Source organism: Glycine soja, chromosome 8, assembly GCF_004193775.1.
Source record: "Glycine soja cultivar W05 chromosome 8, ASM419377v2, whole genome shotgun sequence".
Classification (NCBI taxonomy): Eukaryota; Viridiplantae; Streptophyta; class Magnoliopsida; order Fabales; family Fabaceae; genus Glycine; species Glycine soja.
In genome coordinates, this window is record NC_041009.1 from 41,154,127 (window position 1) to 41,172,202 (window position 18,076).

Below are 18,076 nucleotides of genomic sequence, written 5' to 3' on the forward strand. Positions count from 1 at the left end.
ATTTTTTTATAAATTACTTCAAAAAGCTTAAATTAGCAGAAAATTTATAAGTTAGGAGCTTAAAACCTAAAGTTACCTGAAAATTTATAAATTAACTGATTTAATTAAAAGTATGATAAGACCAACGGATAAATATTAAATGACATAAAGGATATATATTTAATATTTTTTACATTTGAATTTATTTCTAGTAACTTATATTATTAAAATGTAAGACAAACATTTTTAAATTTTGTATTATAAGAAAATGGTAAAAATTTGGTGATTTTACTTATATTGTTTAAACTCAATTTTTAATTTTTTTCTAAAAAGTAAAATTAAATGAAATAAATTTTATTAGAATTATATTTTTTTTAAATCATTTTTTGACATTTAAATACTTTATTAATAATATTATTTTATAACAAAATAAAAAGTGTTTTTTCTTTATAATTTTCTTAAACATTTATTTTTTATTTATACAAGAATAACTTGGATGTATATGTCTCTCAATTGCATAATTATGAAACATGATACAAATTATATCTTCTATTTAAAAATAATTGTATATATTTAAAATTCCATTTAAATTAGGTCATATAATTTAAAAACATAAAAATAATTCAACAAATAATTATAAAATTGATATAATTCAAATCATTTGTAACCTTAAAAAATGATGTGACGATGACAATTGACTATCATGTGTGTGTAAGAAGGAAAACCTATCAAATATTTAACTTGGGAGTAAAGCTTATCAAAATTAATGATTTTCAACAAATTTTACATCATTTAAATCAAGAGAAAAAATCATTAACTTAGAAGTGGAACCTATAAAAAATGATAATTTTCAACAAATTTTAATTAATCGCATCACTAGTGTTAGAAAAAGAGTATCAAAGATAATATCACTAGCCTTTCTCTTATTTTACGCCCACTATACCAATTATCAAACAAGTAATAATATTTTTTTCTCACATTATAAATTCTATCATATTTGTATTTTATTTCTTTTTTTTCTCTTAGTAGGTGTTGAATAAGGACATTAGGACTTAGGTGTCCATGCAATTTTTTATTCTAAAATTATGAAGACTTTTATGAACATGCAAATGCCAATCAACACTATACATAGGAGAGAAAAACCCTAGCAAAGGTACATGTCATTTCCATTTTTACCTCTTACTAATCAACCCATCAACCTAAGTACTAGAATCCCTGTAGGTAAACCTACCACCATCAATGGAGTAATGATACATCAACTATAGTTTATTTTAAATACCTCTCATTTTTCTCTATCACTCTCATTGTATCACATCATAAACCATATCAAATCTATCTTTTTCTTTCTTTTTTCTCTCCCTCCCTAAGTGTCTAATAGCATTGAGGGTGTTCATCATATATTTTGCTTGCTGAACTCTCCAGAATCAAAGAAAGACCACAACATCACCGGAAACACTGCAGTGATTCCTACCTTAATGGGCACGTGAAGAACAGAGCTAATAGCAAATTCTCCTAATAGAAAGACAATCATATAAACTCAGCCCAACTATATGTATCGATCTCTTCTAAGCAACACCAACACATATATATAGCACAAAGAAAAGAATAGACCAATCAGGAAAAGAAAAATAAAATTGCTTCTAAGTGTAACAAGAAAAGATCTTGGCTCTTGTCCCATCATCTCCAATTCATTCTGATTCCTGACACTCTCATCTTCATAAGTCTTGAAAAAGTTGGCTAATTTTTCTGAGACAGATTGTAGGTCTTTGTCCAATGATTCTTCCCCTCCATCATAATCATCATCCCCTTCAAAGATTAAATGAACCCCGCATTGTTTTAACTCCAACCCTTTATCAAAAGGTGGATTTCTCTTACTCACACAAAATGTATCACCATCTTTTAAAATGGCTATCAACTGATGGTAATCATGGAACCTACACAAGTGTATGTGTTCTTCATCTGTCCTTGGCACCCCACAGATATTTAAAACTGTACTAAAGAGAGTTTTGCCCTGTTTGAGGACATTTGCTTGAACATCAAGCACTCCAGGCATATGCTCTCGCTGCATATTAGGTATGCCAATGTTAATATTATGGTTGATTGAAAGAACAACACCAACAATTACACCTTTTAGCTCAAGATTTTTAGGCTTGGAAAAGCATACAGTTTGTCCTGAAAACCATTCAGGTAATTTGCCTCCTGGCATGCTCAAGTTCTGTAAATTCTTCAATACTACCTGTCATACAAATACTTCGTTGGTTAGAAGCTATAAGAAGCAACAAGTAGTATAGTCTTGATTTTTCTTAATTTATGTATGACTTAAATATGTATGATTAAAAAGGGATTAAAAACCTTTGAAAGTCTCTTGCGTATTTGTGAGGAGCATGCAACACAACCACTCAGGTACAACCTTCTCAAGGACTTCAAGCCTTCAAGACCAGGTATATCCCTCACTTTTACACAGTTTGTGAGTTTCAACTCCTTCAGACTTTCTAAATTTGACATGTCATGTATAGTTTCTAGTGCATAACAGTTTTCAACATTCAGCTCAATCAAGCTTGAAGGAAGTGAGGGGAGAGAGATCAGCTGAGTGCAGTTTGGAAGTGAAAGCACCTTGAGAATAGAAAGGCCCTTCAAGCTGGAAGGAAGTTTTTGAAAATCATTCATGCCCAATTTTAAAGTCTCTAATTGTGATAACTTCTCAAATTCATCTGGAATTTTCCCGGATATTCTCCAGGAACGAGCATCAAGCTCAGTTAGCAAGGTCAGATTGCAAAAGGAAGGTGTAAGTACAAAAGAGTTGTGGTTCTCTTCAGGTTCTGCAAGGAAGCTATTTTCATTGGTATTTAAATTAGGCCTCTTTGCAATTCTCAATGTTCTTAAGCTTGAGAGCATCCCAAAGCTTTCAGGTAAGCTTGCCACACAAGTTTCCTCCATGAAGAAGTGATACAGAGATTTCAAATTTCCTATAGAAGCTGGAAGCTTGCTGAGCATTTTACATTTGTTCAATCTTAAGGTGACAAGATTTTCTAGCCATCCAATGGACTCTGGCAATTTCCTGATATTTCCATTGACCATGTTCAGTGTAGTAAGAAATGCTAGGTGGCCAATAGATTCTGGTAAATATTCAAGATTTTTGCAATTCATCATCTCAAGTTTCCTCAATAATTTCATCTCTCCAATCTCATCTGGCAAATCTGTGATGGTTGTTCCATCTAACTGAAGCTCAACAACTGAAGCCAAAGTTTTAATTGAATTTGGCAATTTACTGAGAAATTTACAGTTCCCAACTGATAACTCCCTCAGGTAATATAAAGAACCAATGGTAGAAGGGAGTTCTTTAATTTTAGTGCTATTAAAAAAAAGTTGTGTCAATGATATGAGACTGCCTATAGAATCAGGAATTACAGTGAGAGATTCACACCACATCAAATTGAGTCTCTCAAGGTTATTCAATGATCCAATAGAGTCAGGTAATTCTTCTAATCCAGACTGATATAGAGATAATTCTTTCAAAGAACATAGATGTCCTATAGAACTAGGTAGCCTTCTCAAATGTTTGCAACCTTCTAAAACAAGTCGTTCAAGTTTCGTGAGGCGAAAAATGGACCGGGGCAACTCTGTTATAGCTGTGCCATCAGCATGAAGTGCTTTCAAGGATTTCAGGATTCCTATGTTTTCTGGTAATGATTTTAACTTGGTGCAGCCAGAAAGAAAAAGGCTCTCTAGATGTTTTAGCCCTGAGACATCAATGGGAAGGTTGATAAGGCTTGAACAGCGCGTCAGTTTTAAACTACGCAAGGTACTCAAACTGCCAATTGAGTCATGAATATTAGTTAGATTAATGCAGTTCTCTAGATCAATCTTTTCTAGATGTCGACACCCAGATAAATCAGGGATAGCAGTGAGTTCGATGCAGTAGGAGAGATTCAAGACCATTAAGTTTCGCGGCACCTGCTAAACAATGTGATTTATATATATGTTATTATAGTTAAGTAAAACAAAAGAAAACATATCCTAGCAAGAAGAATTACAAAGCTTGATTTAGTTATAATAACCAAAATTATTAGAGAAATATCACTTGAACACTTCCACTCTTGTCAAATGCTTATAATAAGTGTCTTCAAAATTGTTTTTTGGTAAGTAAAGTTTCATTAAGTGGTTTGACATGTGTTTACTCTTTACATATCATAAAGGGCTATAAGCTAGATTTGAGTAAAGATAATAAGTGAAGAACCTAATCATCAAATCATAATAATTTTTTTGTATTCATACTAGACAAGATATAGCTGAAGCATACCTTGTAATCATTCCATCCCCACAAGGTTTCTATTTTCTTGCTGTTTTTGAGATCAAGAACAGCCAACTCTCGTGGCCAAGATTTCAAAGGCATGTGTTTTAAAGGGCACCCTTGCCATTGTAGCCACTTCAGTTCAGCTGGAAGAAACTTGCCTTCTAATCTCCGATTATTAATCTGAAGTTGTCTCAGATTAACCATTGGTTCAAAGGATTTTGTATGAAGTATAACCTCTTTGTTTTCCTCTGCTTGAGGGTGGAGATAATTCTTAAGGCATAGGCATTGTTCGATGATGCCTCCTAATACATTTCTTAAACTTGATCTCCATTGAAGGTTCGTCGAAAAACCTGATTCGGCCTTGCTTCTATAAAATCTTTCTTCTTCAAAATCTAGCACAATTCCTTGAATACATCTAGTTCCCTATTATAAAAAAAAAGTTACTCAAACAAATTAGCATATAGCAGATTAAAACGTACGTATTCGAAATGTTTCAATCTTCAAGTAATACCATGCCCATCAAATATAATATATTAATCAAACAAGAACATGTAAGTATAACACTACATCCAACAAAAGATGTAATCTAAGTTATATTACCTGAACAGTGTCAAATAATTGGCATAATTAATGACATCCTATTAGACATTGTATATAATTATATCTATTTCTCACTCATTTTATCTTTTATATATTCAACAAAAATTGTCGTAAAGGTGTTGTGCAAAAAATATTATTGTATAATTGAGTAGTATCTCATTTCTTCTTTATTAGAGAAATGGCCACAATGGCCGAACGGCTTATATTTTATTTGCAATGCTCCTTCTCCAGCACGAGAAGCGACCCTTTTGAATAAAAAATGAATTAATGGTTTTGTTTGTGAAGTTTCTATATTAACGTATCTTAATTAGTGCTGAGAGACTCTTCACGTCATACATGTATATTATAATCAAACTCTCTATATGTTGCAATTTTAATAATCCTTACCATATGACCCTTCAAAACAGACATGATTTCAGCACGATCCCACAGTCTACTACGCTTACCAGGATCAACAATGCTTTCATCTACAACAATTTGCCTCCCCATGTCTCTAATTTGATCATGCATCCACAGTGTATTGTCCTCATCGGTGATTTTGATTAAGCATTTCTGCACAAGCACCGTAATAGCTATCTCACCCCTAAAACCACAACCTCTTAACACATCAATCACATCATCACGCTTCATTCCCATTTGGACAAACAAACAAGCCATATCAAGGAATATGCACTTCTCTTCTTCATCTAATGCATCATAACTTATCTTCAACACATCTTGAAGATGCTTAGGGCGAATTTGTCTCAACTTCTCCACAGCATCCTCCCATTCCTCCACCCTCCTCTTATCAAACAAAAACGAACCAAACACTTCTAGAGCCAAAGGCATTCTTCCAGTCAGAGACACTATCTTCTTTGACAGATTCAGAAAATTTTCTGGCGGTTTATTTCTTCGCAGTGCATGGTTACTGAACAACTCTAGTGCTTCATCAAAGTTCAATTCTTCAACTTCATACAACTCATTCACATGATTCTTAATTAGAACTGTATCCCTTGTGGTGATTATCACACGGCTTCCATCATAAAACCATTCCCTTTTACCAATCAAAGCATCAAGCTGCTTTACATCATCAACATCATCCAAGACCAACAAAACTCGATTCTCCCTAGCTTTTACATGATCACTGATGATGGTGGGAGACCCTGGTTCAGGGAAAAGGTCTTCGATGATTTTGGTTCGAAGGGAAACCAAACCGTCTTGTTTTGATGAAACTTCTCTGACATTTGAAATGAAGCAACGATGCTCAAAATGATTGAGAAGATTGTTGAAAAGTGCCTTGGCAAGGGTTGTCTTACCAACCCCACCCATCCCATACAACCCCAAAACCTTGACACCATTGGATTGAACTTGTAACACTTTCATCAACTTCTCAACGCGTTCATCAAGCCCTACTGCAAACTTAGGCGCACCCAAAGGAGTATTACTCAACTCTTTCATTATCCGTTGCACCAAAAGCCGAATCAGAGTATCTTCCTCACTGACACAACAACAACAAAAGCATTAAAATAACAAGAAGGAACCAGAACCAGTCAACCCACACCCTTGTTCATTTTCCTGTTAATTAAATTTTTTGCTATGGTAAGGCATTAGCTACTTTATAAGTTCAAATATAAGAAAAAAGAAAAAAACAGCATAAGTTAATTAACTATGTTTAATTACATTAATCTAAATTAAAAATTATTTTTTTTAACTTATCATTCATTACAACTTGAAATCAGAAATAAAAAAAAAATCGTTCAAAGTGTTTTTTTTTTCTTTCTAATATTTGACACAGGCGAGTAGCTTTCTTAAAAGTTCTAATTTTTCATCTCCTTATAAACTTAAACTTGTTTATAAGTTAACTTTATCAATAAAACACTCCAATATACCTGTCATTAAAAGGCCAACCTGAAACTCCACCAAGTTTATTGAATGCTTCCCTCCACATGGAAACCTCATTTTTACCAAACCTTCGTTCATGCTCAACAAAACCCGCTTCGAAGGGACCCTTTTGGTCGCGGACATGACTCGGGTCGACCCGGTAGAAAACGGGCAAGACGAGCCTCCCGGTGTCGCAAATCTTGGTGAGTTCCTCGAGACACCAATGGGAAGTAGCGTAGCTTTCAGATATGATGACAATGAACGCTGCTGAGTCATCAATGGCCTCCATGAGCCCCTGCTTTATCTCTTCCCCACGCTCCAATCCCACGTCGTCCAGGAACACGCGAACCCCACGCGCCTCCAGAGACGAGTAGAGACCCTTCGTGATGGTGTCGCGCGTGTCGATGCCCCTGAAGCTCAGGAACACGTCCCACCGGAGCCTGAACGCTCCCGGAGTCGGTGCCGTGACGTCACTTTCCGGCGGCGACTTATATGGCATCGTGTGTTGTGTTCGCTCGTATGTTACTTGCTTACTCTGTCAAGAATGATCTGTGTTTTGGCGTTGGAATAGATGCTGACAAGTATGTGTGTGGTTTCTTAGGACTCGGGAGTTGGGACTGAAGGAGATAATGCATATTTAGTTTCTATTTTTATCATTTATTCTATGTATATAGTTACTGACATTAATTTAATTCTTTTGGGTTGGTATTATGTAATTTTCATGACAACAATAGTGAGTTTGAAAAGACAGCACTGGGATCATGTGCCGTGTGATAACATGATTAATGGAGAGCATCTTGTGTGCTAGAATTGAATAAGTCTCGTACGATGTCACAGTTTTTCTTCACCATTGAATATAATACTAAAGTAATCAATGGCAAATGCTTTTTTATTAAATTTTGAAAAGCATATATTTTTTAAAACAACTACAAGTGGAAAAGAAAAATACATTTTTGGGTAAATAGTAATGTATTAAATATAAAATTTAGTCATTGCGTTAAAAATACAATAAATATGTCATGACATTAACTTTCATTTAAAAAGTTGTCTACATGATACAGAACACAAATTTATCACAAAATTAATTATCAACATAAATATGCTAACTAGATTAAATGAAAATATTTAAAAAATATCTTTTTTATTACAAATGTCATTATTTTTTTATTGAACAAAAATATCAATATTTTTTAGATTGATCTTGAAATTAAGTTTGATCTCATCCAATTTATCTTGAATTCTCAGTATTATCCAATTTTTTTGGATAATCAAAAATCTCATAAATAACAACATTTATGAGTCAATGTAATGTGGCTCATATTATTTTTTTAAGTTAAATCCATAATATTTTAAATAATTTAATTTTATTCTATGTATTTTATCAATGCTACTTAATTTTAACTTTTATATATATATATATATATATATATATATATATAAATAATACTGATATAAAATGAATCTAAACTCTTTTAAGTCTCTGTAAAAACGATTTGAAAATTATTTAATTTAAATTTTATTAGTAAACCTTTTGATTTTATTTATATCAATCCTATTAATAAAAGAAAGTATTAATTTTTATAATTCAGTCTTGTATATATTAAAAATATTTATCTTTTTGGCAATTTTAACTATATAAAAATAAAATTTAGCTTCTAGGATTAAGATACTAATTATATTTAAAATCTAAATTAGGGTAGTTAAAATATTAATTGATTCATTTTTTATATTTTCATTAACTTTTTGTTATTTCTTCATTTATACATAAAATAAATTAAATAGATATTCAAATAATTTTAAGAGTGACTTGATAGAAAGAGTTTAGATTCATTGTATATTATTATTATTAATTATTAATAAAAATAAAAGTTAAGTAGTATAAGTAAAGATTGCAAAAAATAAATTATTTATTTAACGATGAATGATAAAAGTTAATATCCGGATATATTTGTCATACTTCTTACACTTTTGGAAACTAAATTTTATTTATTTTTCATCTTTTAGGAATGAATTTGTTAGCGAAATGAGAAGATGAAAAGTAAAACAAATATTATATGACAAATATTGCTAATTTGACAATCTCTAATTGTCAACGTAGGAATATATTTATCATGTAATTGTTAACTTAGGGGCAATCCTAGAAGCTAAATTTTATTTTTATATAATTAAAATTGCCAAAATATAAATATTTTTAATAAATACAATAGTGAATTATAAAAATTGATACTTTCTTTTATTAATAAGATTGATATAAATAAAATCAAAAGGTTTACTAATAAAATTTAAATTAAATAATTTTCAAATCATTTTACAGTGATTTAAAAGAGTTTAGATTCATTTTATATCAATATTATTATTATTATTATTATTATTATTATTATTATTATTATTATTATTATTATATATATATATATATATAAAAGTTAAGTAGCATTGATAAAATACATAGAAAATAAATTAAATTATTTAAAATATAATGAATTTAACGTAAAAAATTAACATGAGCCACATTAGATTGATTCATAAATGTTGTTATTTTATGAGTTTTTTTGTTATCTGGAAAAATTGGATAACACTGAGAATTCAAGATAAATTGGATGAGACCAAACTTAATTTCAAGATCAATCTAAAAAATATTGATACATTTGTTCAACAAAAAATACTGACATTTGTGTCCAAAAATGATATTTTACTGACATTTTCATCCAATCTAGTCAACATAATCACGTTGGCAATCAATTTTATGATAAATTTGTCTCTCTGTATTATGTAGGCAACTTTTTAACAGTGACAGACGAAAGTTAATGGCAAGACATATTTGTTGCACTTTTAACACTTTCTTGGACTAAATTTTATATTTAGATCTTTCAGGAACACATTTGTCAGCAAAATACACTTTCAGGGACAAAAGTGGCTATTTACATTACATTTTTTAACTTCCAAGTTATTCACTTCTAGATCATGTTCACAACATCCTCAGTCCCCATTTTTTTTTTCACTGCTCAAATAGAACAAAGCGGCAACTTTATCCATAAAAATATGACACGACTACTAATGACTACACATTAAAGCAACCTTAGCCAGATCCACAGACATCAAAAGGCAAATTTACTTTAGGGGGTCCCCTTTACAAACTATTTACGTAAAGGGGTCCCTTCTTTAACATTTTACGCAGGGGGTCTCTTCTTGGGGTGGTGCCGCCAGCGAAATTAGCGACATAGGCGTGCCGCCAAGAACAAAAGCGAGAGCTCCTGAACCCGCCAACAGAAATGGCGGGATACTCCTCCACGTAGGCAGCAATGCCGCCAGTGGTGCCTGCGAGACAGGCTAGCAGGGAGTATTCCGCCATTGCTTCCAGCGATATAGGTTCAGCAAAGGAAAAAGAAAAAAGAAATAGCATTGAAATCCATTTTTATTGACCAATTAGAATTGCCTCCCAGGATCTATAATTGTCTCAAAAGATCCAATATTCATACATTATTTTTCCCCAAGTTGCTAGCAAATCTGAACAAAATTAAACCAAATATAACAAAATCATTAACCAATACAAATAGAGAAACCCCTTTATTCCAAGTTTTCTTTTTTCCCTTGAATTTGAAGAAACCCACAAAAGCTAAGAATTTAGGGAGTTATAACCAAATACAGAGACCCTTTTGTTAAAAGCCTTTAAATTTGAGACCTTGCACACACAGGAATAAACCCAAACACCCTAAGGTCAGATTTCAAATCTCAGCAAAGACAGAAGCTTTCAAAAGTTTGCGTTATTTTAGAGAGAGAAAGTACCTGAGCAGACTCAGAGGCTCCTCTAAGAGGAAAAGAGGACAGAAAAAAAAAACTGGGTGAATGAATCAAGGGAGCAATGAGAGGGGGAGAGGAAGAAAGAAAGAGTTGGCTGTGGTATTCATAGAAGACCAGGGAAAGAAAAGGAAAAAAATAAAAAAGAGAATATTTACGGAGAGGAGTATCCCGCTGGAAGAAATGGCGATACCTCCTAGCCTGTCTCGCAGGTACCACTGGATTTCTGTTGGCGGGTTCAGGAGAAACTTTCGTTTCTGTTAGTGGCGGCACGCCTATGCCGCTAATTTCGCTGGCGGCACCACCCCAAGAAGAGGCCCCCTTCGTAAAATGTTAAAGAAGGGACCCCTTTACGTAAATAATTTGTAAAGGGGACCCCCTACAATAAATTTACCGACATCAAAACACCAGACATAATTTTTTTTAAAAAGGAAAACGTTTATGGAGGCAAGAACATCAGAGAATATCATACAACCTCGCACAACCATTATTCTTTTCTCTCCGACAAAATCGATGAATCATGCCTGAGATAATGGTAATTTTATATCTTTGAACCTATACTCCCCAACCGATAACATAAAATTGGACTTTTACCATTTACCGAAATATCCATCACCAACATCTATTTTGGTTCAATAATCAATGTTTGTTCTTTGATGAAATCGCAAGACCAAGGATGAAGCAAAAATCTCCGGCAAAACCACATGACCAATAATGAAGCAAAAATCTCCGGCAAAACCACATGACCAATAATGAAGCAAAAGGGGAAAGGGGGATAAACGGTGTGCAAGTGTGGATTCTAATTTTCCACATGTATATACTTCATCAAATTATAAAGTTAAAAAATCCATTTTTCTTTTTCACATGGAATTTTTTAAAACAAGTATGTGTTGTGCTTGACTTATATTTGATGGGCCAGACAAAATGATAGACTAGAGTGACTATTTCTATTTTTTATTCATAAAAAAATTGTTACATCACAATATATAAATATATAATATTATGCATACTATGGGTTTTATCCGCACCCCAACCCACTTTGTAATTCAATAACATGTGACATTTACGTTCTACTCTATCATTTTGTCCGACCCATAAAATATGAGTAATGGACAACAATCTTTCACCTTGACAAATATTTAGCCTTGTGAAAGATAAATAATAAATGATTTAATTACCCATTTAGTCCCTATAGTTTCCAAACTTATCCCTTTTAGTCTCTATAGTTAATAAGTGGATTTTTTAGTTCGTGTAATTTACCTTTTAATTTCCAATAGGTCCCTACCATTAAAATTGTTTAATACCGTTAAATAATGTTTACCGTGGACCTTTTGTATAGCATGAGTTTTTAATTGGGAGGGAACTCAATAGTTTTTAAGCATGCAAAGGAAGGAACTATTTCTTAGAACTCTCACTCGAAACTCTCACTTGCACATCAATAGAATGCTCACCGACAATAGGTGTGTTTTTGTTGCTCTTCTCGCACCACACCGACTTTTGATTGCATTTTCAATTCATCTCACTCTCGACCACTCAAAACTCATTGTGATTTTTGTTGTTGTTGAGTATTATTTTTGGTTGTAGGTAGTTACATGCCAACTTGATTGAGATTACCAACACCATTTGTTTGTTTTTTAATGTCGATTGTTGAGGACAATGTCGACCATTGAACAACAAGTTTAGGTTTTGTTATCAATTAGATTTTTGCCTAATTTTCTTCATCTCTGTTTTTTGCTTATTATGGTTTCTTTGTTGTTGAATCATTTTGAAGCTGTATATCACGGTGGTCACTTTGTGAATATACCAACAAAGTCACATGGGCTTGAGTTGAATTATGTTGGGGGTAAAACCTTTTTGATGAGTAAATGTGACCTAGATGATTGGTCATTGCAAGAGATAACCTTTGAGCTTAAAAAACGGGGTTATAAAGGTTTTGTTCATATTTTCTATCGCTAACTTGGAATAAGGTTGGATAAAGATCTTGTTTAAGTTTGGAATGATGATGGAGCAAGGAAAATTGTTTAGACTGCTATGGATTTGTTTCAAAAACATGTTGAAGTATATATTGATCATACTTCACACATGACAAAGGGAGTTTTGCTGACTGTTGATGAGGGAGGAAAACCCATGGTTGAAGGAGATTTGGGAAATGATGCCATTGATGGAAAAGACAGTGATAGAGAGGTTGTCATGATTGACTTGGATGATAGGGATAAGGAAACTGATGAAGATAAGGGAGATGATGATAATTATGAGGAAAATGATAGTGATAATGGAGATGGCTTGGATGCTAAATATGATACTGATAAATTAGAATTTGATATAACAAGTGAAGAAGATGATGACTGTTATGCACTTCCTATGGCACCAATTAATGGAGAAGATATATCAATAGAACCAGTTTCTAAGAGATTTCAACCTCATGAAATGGGAAGAGATTTTAATTTTGAGGTTGGTATGAAGTTTGATTCAATTAGTCAGTTCAAGGCAGCCATTAAAGAATATGTAAACCTGCATGGTTTTGGGGTGAAATTCAAGAAAAATGACAATGTTAGATGTAGGGTGATTCGTTAGGATGGTTGTGAGGTGGCATATGTGAGTATGGTTGGTGGATCAACAACATATAGCTTGAATACTTACAATGAAAAGCACACATGTGCCAGGTTTGATGGTGGTAAATTGGCATCAAGTAAATGGATTGTAGAAAAATTGATAGAACCTTTGAAGCAGACCCCTAACATGTCAATTAATGCAGTGATTAAAAAATTCTTTGAAAGCTATTGTGTAACAATATCTAGTAAGAAGGCATATTGGGCAAGAAGGATTCCAAAGGAAAAGGTGCAAGGAAATTAGGTGGAGCAATACAATAAATTGTGGGATAATGTTAATTAAGTTAGAAGGTCTTAGCCCGATTCAACATTGTTATTATTGACTGAGCCATCTGCATATGGTAATGGAGAAGTGTTTATGTGATTTTATATATGTCTTAATGTTGTAAAGCAAGGATTTCTGTAAGCATGTAGGCTTATTATTGGTCTTGATGGTTGTTTCTTAAAAACACCTTTTGGTGGTATATTGTTGGGGGCGATGGGTCGAGATCCTAATGACCAGTACTATCCTTTTGTTGTGGTTGTTGCTTAAAGCAAGAACAAAGACTCTTGGAAGTGGTTTCTACAAAACTTGTTAAATGATATTGGTCATGAGCAGAAGTGGGTCTTCATTTCAGATCAACAAAAGGTATGATCATGTATGCTTTCATTCAAATTTTATTGTATTTGGTTGAGACATGTCTGATAACAAGTTATTGTGTAGGGATTAGTCCCAGCTTTGCAGAAACTGCTACCAGTTTTTGAACATAGGATGTGCGTGAGGCATGTATATGCAAACATGAATAAATATTTTGGAGGTGGTGCTGTTCTTAGGGACAAGATGTTGGCAGCTTGTAAAGCTACATATATAGGAGATTGGGAGCAAAAAATGATTATGCTAAAATAGGTATGACTTCTAAAAACTAATTAAAGCATGCCTTTTAATTTTTATTCTCAATATGACTTCTAAAAACTGATTAAAGCATGTCTTCTAATTTTTGTTCTGAATATGACTTATAATTTTAGGTTCTAAAAATTGATCTGAATATAGTTTCGAATTTCTTATCTTAATTTTAACTTCTATAAACTGATATGCATATAACTTGTAATTTTAATTTTAACTTCTAAAAACCGATATGCATACGACTAGTAAAAATTGATACGACTTGTAACTTTAGGTTCTAAATTTTGATATGACTTGCAATTTTAGGTTCTAAAAACTGATCTGAATATAGGTTCAAATTTCTTATCTTTATTTTAACTTCTACAAACTGATATGCATATTGTAATTTTAATTTCTAAAAATTGATATGCATATGACTTGTAAAAATTGATATAACTTGTAATTTTAGATCTCTAAGGAGGCATATGACTGGGTGATGCAACTAGACCCGAGATTTTGGTCAGAGGCTCACATGTCAGAGTACTCCAGGTGTGATATGATCATGAACAACATATAAGAGGCTTTTAATGGTAGGATTTTGGAAGCTAGGGAGCAACCCATCGTAGCTATGCTAGAATGGATAAGAATATATGTGATGACTAGATTTGTGAAATAGAAAATTAGGAGAGAAACAAAAGGCAAAGGGTCAAAAAGTATGTCCAAGGCCCATGAAGAGATTAGATCAAGAGGTGTTGGCATGTTCAAAGTGGATTGTGGTTTGGGGTGGCAATCCGAAATTTGAGGTTCAAAAATACCCACTTGCATTCAAGATCGATCTCAATGAGAAAAGTTGCTCTTACAAGTTTTGGCAGTTGATTGGAATACCATGCAGGTAATTATTCAAGCTTCTTAATTTCATGAAATGTTTGATTATGTGACAATTATATCTAAGTTTGTAATTTATTTTGTAGGCATGCAGTGGCAGCAATGTTTGACTGTAGATTGCTACCATCTAACTTTTTTCATCCATATTATCATGTAAATACTTATATAAACTGTTATGCGCCCATTATGGAACCAATTAATGGAAAAGATATGTGGCAACAAACTGGACTTCCAATTGTCTTACCCTTTAAGTTAGAGTCCCAATTGGCAGACCAAAGAAGGCTAGGAGAAGAGAAAATGATGAAGCACCAAAACCTCATAAGCTAAAAAGGACAAACACGTCTTTGAGGTGCGACAGGTGTGGCACATTTGGGCACAACAAAAGGGTGTGTCAAAACATGACAATCCATAAACCAGATCCTCCAACAAGATGTTGTGAAGAATGCATCTTGGAAGAAAATTGATTGAAATTTTAAATGGTCACTATGTTTTATTTTTTAGGAAAGATACATACTTGTATTATGGGGTATTACTTTTTGTCTTTAAGTGTGGTTTGCTGCCACCACATGGCTTGCATACTATTTTTTGTCTTTTATTATTATCACACTCCAATCTTGTTTAGGAGCCAATGAACGACTTTACTGTTCTATCAATTGTTCACATTTTCTCTTTCAATTATGTTCAATGTTGGCAAATTCTTCAGTATTGGATTCAACATAAAATAAACATTTTATTAATTTCAATAAATTGGTTACATTACACTACAATACAATGACTTTCTTCGAAAGTGATAGGAGAAAGACTTCGTTGTAATGGTGTGTCGACAAAATTGATGTCGATGTCCCCAATGCCGAGAAGATGGCATTTTCAGGACTGGCTAGGAAGTCCTCCATAAGAAAATCCATCTGCAATGGTGTTGATCACACTTTTGATTTGTTGGGTAGGTTCATGTTCTTGGGGAGGTTGTCGCTCGCGCCTTTATTGTTGGTGTCTCCGTCTACCTTGATCTTTCGCATCATGATTCTCGTGTTGCTCCTCTTGGTACCCTCTGGGTCTTGCTACTGCTTGATGGTTGTCCGGTCTTTTAACAAACTAGACTAAGTACCCAACCTATATAAGCTCTTCTATTTGGTCATGTCTAACCCCAATCTAGGAGGTTTCATCGGGGATAGCCTAATGGGTACCTCCAAGTTGAAAGCTTCCTCCAGGATTGTAGTGCGATTGGTTGTCAGGGGTGTGTAACGCTCAGACCTAGGCCCTTTTGGGAAAGGTTGGTGCTTGTCTAGCTTGTGCCTCTTGTTCAACTTATGTGAATCGATCTTAGTGCTTCCTTCTTGCTTGTCGTGCTTCTTTCTGGCTTGTCTGACTTTGTTCCTAAATCTAGACATTTCTTCCATCTGGATGTAACTCTTATCTAGTTCCCGCAACTCGTCCATGCTACCAACGGTTTTTTTTCACAAATTGTCCACGAACTTATTGGGTCATAGGACAAGGAGCATGGAATGCAATGCTAACTCTGGGTTAAGATTTCGGATCTAGAAGACAATGCGCCTAAATCTGTCCATGAATTTTCTAAGAGACTCGTTGTCTGCTTGTCACAGATTGGCCAAGGCGACAATGGTCATACGATAAGACCGACTAGTTGCGTATTGCACATTGAAGCGCTCGACGAGGGTGTGAAGTAGTCTATGGATCTTTGTGGGAATCCACCGTACCAGGTCAATGCTGCCTCCTTGAGGGACCTTGGGAAGACACGACATAGGATCACATCTTCATTAGTGTACAGATTTGCCTAAGTCAGGAAGGCATCCAGATGTTCATTTGGATCGGTGGTCCTATCATACCGCTCCAGGTTGAGTGGTTTCCAACATAAGGGTATGTTGGCTTCCATGATGCAATTGACAAAAGGGTGTCGACGAGTAGTTCGCCCTGCTGGACAATACATGTGGGAGAGACTTAAGTCATCTGGAATGTTGATTGTGTGTTGGAGGTGTGATTCCTCTTAGGTGCACTCAGGAAATGTGTGAGCAGAGTGCTCATTGCCCTGGGGATGTCTGACACAAGCCTCTAGCTAATCATGGTCAGCCTTTAGCTTTCTCAGCTCCTCCTCATGGTTTCGCTCCATTTCCACAATGCAGTTTTAGAGTTGTCGAAGAGTATTTGTGAAGGATTAAAGCCTTCAAAAGGGATCTCGTGTCTGAGTTCAGACCAAGTGCTAATCATGGGTGAAAAAGAGAGAGATGACAAGAGACCGTGGAGTATGTTTTACTGTGACTCCACGGTGGGCACCAAATGTACTTATCAAAATTCGGAGCTGGCACACGTCATGGTAGACTTGGCTAAGGTGGGATCTCGAACTTTACACATGGGTTTTAAGGGTTGCCTTTGTTAAGAGGACAAGAAGGAGGACTTACAAAATAAAGGACTTCAACGCTCAAATAAGTGTATGAATTAGGAAAATAAGCAAGAATGTATAAGAAGGTATGCAAGCATGTGTGCTTATTATGCTCAAGATGTGCTGCTGAGAGCATGTATGTTGAGAGTTCGAAGAAACCTAGTATTTATAAGAGAGGAATGGAGCTACAGGTCCTTGTTTGTAGGGACTGTTACAGTCCTTGTAAATAATTATCGACTTGTAGATAATAAGTGATAGTTTATAAATAATGTTATAGATAACATGTAGCTTAAAGATAATTGCTAGGAGATAATTGTTACTTACAAATAATGCAGTCTTGTAGATAATTGAATATCTGTCAAGAGATAAAGAGATAACAACATATTCAAATATTAAGAGGCTAGAGATAACCTGTTTGTTGGGGAGTCCGGTTACTAAGCGTCGGACGTTCCTGCTCTTATGCCATGACTGATATGGAGGGTAGACACATGTCTCGGAGTGTCATGCAAGATGCCACATGTATTTTATGGACCCTGGACGATACCCTTCCTAACTTTGATGTAATATTCTCCAAATTCCCAAAGAAAATAAAAACCTAACTTATGAAGCTGATTTAATGGAGAAAGCATTCATCGTACCAACAACTTTAGAGGTCTTAAACACTATTGACCTCTCTAAACAAACGTCAAAGTTCCAACCACCCACATAATAATCCGAAGACCAAATTTAAATATCGGAGTATATTCACAAAAGTTTATGGCCCATGCTAGCTATTATAAATAATGCGAGGAGTAGGG

General features: G+C 34.1%; 1 protein-coding gene across 4 annotated transcripts; it reads right to left on the bottom strand.

The window, feature by feature from the left end:
• Nucleotides 1–1,077: 1,077 nt before the first annotated feature.
• On the bottom strand, nucleotides 1,078–7,383 carry LOC114423224 (TMV resistance protein N-like). Of its 4 annotated transcripts, XM_028389898.1 has the most exons (6): nucleotides 6,742–7,383; nucleotides 5,261–6,350; nucleotides 4,280–4,696; nucleotides 2,332–3,936; nucleotides 2,144–2,215; nucleotides 1,078–2,041 (listed from the first exon to the last, which is right to left on the bottom strand). In XM_028389898.1, exons 1-6 carry the CDS (start codon nucleotides 7,230–7,232, stop codon nucleotides 1,526–1,528), a joined length of 4,191 nt encoding a protein of 1,396 aa, XP_028245699.1. In that variant the 5' UTR covers nucleotides 7,233–7,383; the 3' UTR covers nucleotides 1,078–1,525. The 4 variants fall into 4 exon arrangements, with proteins under 4 accessions (XP_028245699.1, XP_028245696.1, XP_028245698.1 ...); XM_028389895.1 differs by having other exon boundaries at nucleotides 1,078–2,215; XM_028389897.1 differs by having other exon boundaries at nucleotides 1,078–2,215; nucleotides 2,332–3,933; nucleotides 6,742–7,382.
• Between the last annotated feature and the right edge of the window lie 10,693 nt (nucleotides 7,384–18,076).